The 6,786-nt window shown below is 43.8% G+C and overlaps 1 protein-coding gene across 1 annotated transcript in view; it reads right to left on the bottom strand.

The window, feature by feature from the left end:
• Positions 1 to 233: 233 nt before the first annotated feature.
• The window catches only part of psd2 (pleckstrin and Sec7 domain containing 2), a 12,012-nt gene continuing 5,459 nt past the window's right edge, over positions 234 to 6,786 (bottom strand). Inside the window, exons 5-13 of the mRNA XM_037675118.1 lie at positions 6,084 to 6,144; positions 4,306 to 4,396; positions 4,188 to 4,231; positions 3,874 to 4,064; positions 3,703 to 3,773; positions 2,633 to 2,790; positions 1,649 to 1,793; positions 1,290 to 1,433; positions 234 to 1,082 (exon numbers count right to left, since the gene is read on the bottom strand). Coding sequence (XP_037531046.1) covers positions 825 to 1,082; positions 1,290 to 1,433; positions 1,649 to 1,793; positions 2,633 to 2,790; positions 3,703 to 3,773; positions 3,874 to 4,064; positions 4,188 to 4,231; positions 4,306 to 4,396; positions 6,084 to 6,144 — 1,163 coding nt within the window. The 3' untranslated portion in view covers positions 234 to 824. The remainder of the gene's footprint in view (positions 1,083 to 1,289; positions 1,434 to 1,648; positions 1,794 to 2,632; positions 2,791 to 3,702; positions 3,774 to 3,873; positions 4,065 to 4,187; positions 4,232 to 4,305; positions 4,397 to 6,083; positions 6,145 to 6,786) is intronic.

Genomic DNA, 6,786 nt, shown 5'->3' with positions numbered 1-6,786 from the left:
CGATGACCTGCATGAGCTCATCGTCACCATGACCTGCATGAGCTGCATGAGCTCAGCCACAACATAGAAAAAGCAGCAAGAGCAGAACACGAATCGTTCCACCACATGAACACTTTTGTAAATGCTCATTAACTTCCTGAAAGCAAACGTTAGTAATGGGTGTGGCTGACGTGACGAGGCGCCCTTCCGTAAGGCACTCAAACCCCCGGATTCTCTGAGGAGCGGCTCATTGAACAGTTCGTACAGCTCCACCTGCGCACCGTGTCAACGTTGAAAAAATCTAAGTGTAAACTCTTTACTGGGATGAATAAAGGTTGTGAAAGTGAAATAAATAAATAAATATGTTAAAGACAGATATGTTACATCTTCATGCTCCACCTGTACTTTTAGGTCCATAACACACACACACACACACACACACACACACACGCGTGTGTGGGCAGGAGTTTGATAAGAAAAGTAGCCTTAATGCTACAGTAGTACCACGTCCGACCTGTGTGTGTCGCTGTCTGACCCAAACCAGAACAGAACAGAGAAGAAAAAAGGCAAACCAGTCGGACTCATTTCTTTCTGACCTTAACGAGTCAAAGTTCTGCCTGTAGCTAAAGAACTACAGCGTGAATGAGTTCCCACTTCCTCTGAGATGATAAAATAATAGTGACGGTGCTGCTATGAACACAGGATGATCACTTGTAATGTGAAGACAGTTAAAGAAGTGAGGTTGAGCAGGACACTGGGTTGGTGTCTGCTCACACTCCTTGTCTTCATGGGGCTTGCTAGGGAACGTGACGGCTCACGGAGCTCAGAGCTCAAATCACGTAGGACTAAACCCTCTGCACGTGCTGCTGCGGGGTGTGCCCGTCCTCCCTCAGCTCCTCTGTCCTGGTAAATCCACTGGTCCTCCCGTTCAGACCAGCGTGGGACTGGCTTATGGACGGGGACGACTGGCTCTTTCGAAGGTGACACTCCCAGCCGTCCAAGATCAGACCACCGAGCACGCTGGCCTCGATCTTCTCAAGGTCGTCCGTCTCGGCACGGATTCTAGTGTGCAGGAGGCTGATGTAGGTCTCGTAGCGAGTCTTCTGCTCAAAGACAGCACAGGAAGGAGAGGAGCGTTCACACACAGGGACCAAAGAAGGAACAATAAAGACGTTACTGGTAAAACGTGAGTCCTCATTGATTGACAGAATGATGAAGGTCATTCAGAATCATTGAGGTGAGTGTTAGTGTCTCCTGTTGGCTTCACAGGAGGAGCCAGACAAAGAAGAAGACCTGCAGAAAGCCTGTACCTCGTATGTGAGGTAGTGCTCTTTAAGCCGGTACTCCTCCCACTCACGGCTTTTTGGGTCGACGGAGGGCTGGTGCTTCCTGTGCTCCTCCAGCTCCACACTCATCTGCTTCAGCTTGCTCTCATGGCTCAGCAGCTGCGCCTCCTGCACCAATCACAGATCCAGCAAAACCAGCAACGTCTCAAGAGCAGCCAGTAAGAAGCGAGCGGAGACAAACGCAACACGACTGAACAAAACACGCCAAACTTATTTATAAGATCGTAACCACATATTGATTGTTCAATAGAAAATGTGTGTCATGTTTCTTTAATCTAAATATAAAGAGTGTGTGTGTGTGTGTGTGTGTGTGTGGTGCTGACCTGGTTGAGTCTCGTGGACGAGGACGGCAGGATGGGCCGACAGAATTTCTTCATGGATCCGATGGCGGCAGGAAAGGCGGGAGCGGAGAACAGCGCCGCCACCAGGTTTATCCTGAAGATCCAAGACATCATCTCCTCCTCGCTCCTGAACACACACCAGGTTTCATCCCAAACACTAAACATGTCCAGTAGGAAAATGCACTTGTTCTCGTTCACCACATGGACTGGAACACTAATAACATGCTCAGTTTAGGAAAATATGTGACAGAACTCAGAAAATGTTCGGTTTAAACTCATAAAGAAAATAAAAAATGTTACATAAATGAAAAATAAACCGCATTTCTTGACAATCAAACTTGATTGAACAAATTACAATCAAACTGTAACGGGACTCTTCTGCACAGCACTTTTATAATCCAAGAGCAAAAATATAGATATGAGACAATTGATCATTTATAAAGCAAGCAGTCACTTTTACTGATAGTTCAGTGCGTTCACCAGTGTTGTACTGCACCAGTTACGTTCACCAGTGTTGTACCGCACCAGTTACGTTCACCAGTGTTGTACCGCACCAGTTACGTTTACCAGTGTTGTACCGCACCAGTTACGTTCACCAGTGATGTACCGCACCAGTTACGTTCACCAGTGTTGTACCGCACCAGTTACGTTCACCAGTGATGTACCGCACCAGTTACGTTCACCAGTGTTGTACCGCACCAGTTACGTTCACCAGTGATGTACCGCACCAGTTACGTTCACCAGTGTTGTACCGCACCAGTTACGTTCACCAGTGTTGTACCGCACCAGTTACGTTCACCAGTGTTGTACCGCACCAGTTACGTTCACCAGTGTTGTACTGCACCAGTTACGTTCACCAGTGTTGTACTGCACCAGTTGCATTTACCAGTGTTGCACCAGTAGCCTGGGTATAAAACGTGCTGTGAGCAGCCGCGTCCTGTTCGACGGCCGTTCAAAGGAACTCACGGGGCCTGCAGCAGGAACACTCTCCAGTCAGAGGTTTTGAGCTTCAACACGTTGGCTCGTTTGCTGTAATCTGTGGCACACGTGGCCAAAGCGTGATGAACCCGCACTGCGTTCTTCAGGTCCACCTCGGAAATGTCGCAGTCTGGCTTGTACTCATCCTGTGCAGGTCAGAGGGAAACAGCATTAGAAGTGTGTGGATGTATGAAGATTGTCTAGAAGTTACAAACGTGTCAATATGAGGTGTTTGGAGGACCATGAGATTTATTATTGTTTACCACTGAAATCATTCAATATAACTCCTGTTTAATTCACTTAGATCAAATAAAAACTAAGTTGTTGGTTCAGATGTTGGTTTATATAGTGATGTATATTTAGTCATATTGTGAATCATCTGCATAACCTTGAAATTAAAAATCTGCAGAAAACATGATCCAATGAAAGCATGCATAAAGTGGAAAAACGTGACTCCATGATGGATCCTTGAGGAACACCACAAGCTGAAGAGAAATATGTGCCTGATAAAGAGAACTGAACAACTCAAGTAAAAACGCCATGAATCTCAACTTAGTCTCAAAATAATTTAAATTATTATGCAGTAACCTGCATTAAACCCTGTTCTGAGACCCACCTAAATGAAAATGGAGCTTTACTACACGTTTTATTAAAGCTGCTTCCGCTCCACAACGGACCAGGACATCAAATAAATAACATTATGTTATTTATTTGATGTCCTGTATGTTATTAACATACATTCTTTGACTAATTTACCATTTTAAAGCAAAGAGTAGAACATTTCTTTACTTAGTTTCTAACAGTGCTCATATGAGAATAAAGCAGTGGCGTCATTAGATGCAGCTCAGGGAGGACGAGGGCAGTGCAACTTCTCCACCAGCAGAGGGAGACAAACACACACAAGGACATCCTCCCTTCTGAGCACTTTCTATCTGAGTCCTTCTGAAGCACACACACACACACACACACACCACAGCAGTTCACAGCATCCACCGCGGCTGTCACTGCGGTGGTGGATGTGTTTCTATGGCAACAGAGCAGAGGATGAGATGTGGTACCTTCTGGAGATATAAAATCATCCCCTTCAAGACTGCGTAGAACTTCTTCCACCCTCGGCGACCCCTTGGGGCTGAAAGAGAAGCAGAGAAAGAAATGTCTTTGGTCCAGATAAGAATAAAAATGTGCAAGACTGCGTCTCTTGGTGTTTGAGCTTGTGCATGTGCACTCACTGCGTTTGCCATCCATGTCGGCGTGGCTCTTACGGGTCAGCACTCCGTGTTTGTAGGTGACCGCGTTTAACAGAATGGGAATGGCGATGAAAGGGTTACTGCCGTCCGTTACCCTGGCAACACGCTTACTCCCGCCCTCACACTGCTCCTCCACTAATTCTGACAGACTCTTCCTGAGCTCCTCCTCCTCACTGCGCACACACAAATACCCATTCAGATAATCCTGAGGAGCGTGTATTCAAGTGTACTTACTTCTGTCAAACTCACATAGTCCAAATACTTTTCCCTTTGACGAGAATAAAAGACATACTCACACTGCCCACTCGAGCTTTTCGTTCTTGATCGAGTTATACAAGACCTAAAGGGAGGAAAAGGACTCATGTAGTTTTTGTCTCATAAATAAATGAATTGCAGCTGTGAGTTTTATGGTACCTTCAGTAAATCTTTGGGAAAGTCTTTGCCGTTGTTGAGGCCATCAAGATTACTGATAAACTGCTGGCAGGACATCTTCTTCCCAATATTCTGAGGAGCAGACACAAAGAAATGAGTTCAGCATTATTATTGTTGTTTGTGAAGCTGAGAAGATGAACAGTTTTGTCTTCCGCAGCTTTAGATCTTTGCACAAAGATTTATGTGAAACAGCTGAGGGTGCAGTTTGTGAAGTGTCCACTGGGTGGAGACATGGCGCTGCAGGAGACCATCAATGGAGGTTTCACAAAACTTTAAACATTTATTATAGATTTTAAAGTTTAACACGTTTTTAACTGGGATTATCTTAGATCTTTAGAGAAAATAAACAACTATTATTTACTACTATTTACACTTTGTGTCTGACTCAAACTGATAACCTGAAAAATAGAGATCAAATAATGAACTTGTTTTACGTCATATTTTCTTTCAGGCGGTATAAGACAAGACAACCTAACTGTATGTATTTATTTATTTTATATAAAAGTTTATATGAAGAATTTTAGGCTTTGCTTACTGCTCATATCCATAAAAATGTAAATCTGTTTTATTCACTACAGTAATTTAACTGTGAAACCATGTAGTGTATATACTTTATAAAGTACTACTTAACTACAAAACTGTAACAAAGTATTTAAGATAAAGTTGATAATGTTTGTGTTTTTTCATAAAATAAATTGCATTTTACATGGCTTTACAGTGTAGCTTTGTTCCATTTTTGTTTCATGTCTTCTATGTCCTTTCCATTGTAATGGTTTTTATATGATTGTCTTGTGCTGCTCATCTGCTCTTTGTCAGACCAGGTCTCTGTTGTAAGCGAGTCCTCCAGACTCAGTGACACTCACCTGTACAAATAAACTCTGTTTAGTCTTTATTTATTGAAAATAACTGTTTAAAGCAAAACAGAGACTTTTTATTGCTTCTGCTCATCGCTGGAGGTGAGAGTTCAATAATGTTTTGTGTTAGCAAAATGTCTCATAGACCAGTGGACAGATGTGACGTCCTCAGACAGTTCTGGCTGGATGGACATCTACAGCTGAGTCACTGTTACAGTATATTCAATTTAAGATGGCTGCCACAGCTAAGAGGCCATGGTAAATTAAAAAAACTGTAAGTCAATCAATGTGACAGATTTTGAGCTAAACTTTAGTGTGGCAGCAGCTGAGAGTTGTCCCCAACATGTACTCTGAGGACCAAACTGTGAGCGCAAGCAATGTGGCATTAGACCGAGTTTGAGCACAACGACTAAACTCCATCATCCCTCTCGCTCTGATGATCTGTGTTTAACACGCTGGCAGTGGGTAAGGAATAATCTGCTTTAAGAAGAGGATAGTAAATGGGAAGCGTCAGTAGGTAAATATACTCACCACCTGCAGGGGCGCACAGGGACCAGGGGACCAGTTACCGTTAGCAAGGGAAGGATTTGAAAAAGAGGGAAATGAATTAAAAGACAGAGGATATCAGTTATTAAAGGGGTCTCCGTGAAAACTTGGAGTAGAGAAGTAGGGCCTAGGAAGAGCAGAGCTCCTGCTTTAGACTGCAGAGCTGAGACCAGTCAAGAGGAGGAGACATAAGGAGGTCAGAAAGTAGGCCGAGAGGAGAGGGAGACAAAGTGCAGAAAAGACAGAGGAGGAGCAGGAAATGTGTAGAAACAAAGGAAGACGCGTTCCTGACACAGACTGTCTTTGTTCTCCAGTTAGAAGAAGAGAGAAGTGGTGAATGTGCAGAAGCACAGAGTACATACATGTCCATGGAGATCAGTGTTGAGCAGCATCAGGGCACACGTTAACGTGTGGGCTCCATCTGCAAAAAGGTGTCACTGGTTACTCACACCTCCAACATTACAACCTTTAGCTGACCTAAGCTTCACTAGTTTGTCTTGTAGTTCTCCGACATGTGGACTGAAGAAACAGCAGCATGCGCCTCAGTCGTGCTGCGCTCCGCTCCAAGAAGACAGAGCATTGAACAAGAAGGTCTTGGTTGACCTCAGTTGACCTCAGGCTGTTTCTGTAAGTTGTCCATGATTGTTCTGTCTGCGTGTGTTCAAAGAAGGGCTTGAAGTAATCAATTACAAATACTCACATTAGTGTAATTAAGTAGATTTTTTGGGTACTTGTACTTTTATGAGTATTCATTTCAAGTGTGTAATTGTACTTATACTTAAGCACAATTTAGACGATGTAATCTACTTTACTACTTTTAAAATCAGAAGTCGATACTGAGTACAGCCACCACTTGAATTAATATTCAAACTGTTCCTCTGCATCTCTGTAGCCAGTAAGAGGTCACCATCGCACCAGTTACCTATGACGTAATCAAAGGACAACTCCGTAGAGCAGAGTCATTTATGAACCCGGGGTTTGGATGAAAAGCCAAAGTGGAGACAGAGGACCACGCTGTGAAGGTAAAGGCTGAGGACGAGTGGACGTGAAGGTAAAGGCTGAG

The sequence above is a fragment of the Nematolebias whitei genome, chromosome 4 (genome assembly GCF_014905685.2).
Source record: "Nematolebias whitei isolate Nwh7 chromosome 4, NemWhi1, whole genome shotgun sequence".
In the NCBI taxonomy this organism is placed as follows: domain Eukaryota; kingdom Metazoa; phylum Chordata; class Actinopteri; order Cyprinodontiformes; family Rivulidae; genus Nematolebias; species Nematolebias whitei.
The sequence above is the reverse complement of the archived record's forward strand: the minus strand, read 5'-3'. Positions and strand labels throughout refer to the sequence as shown.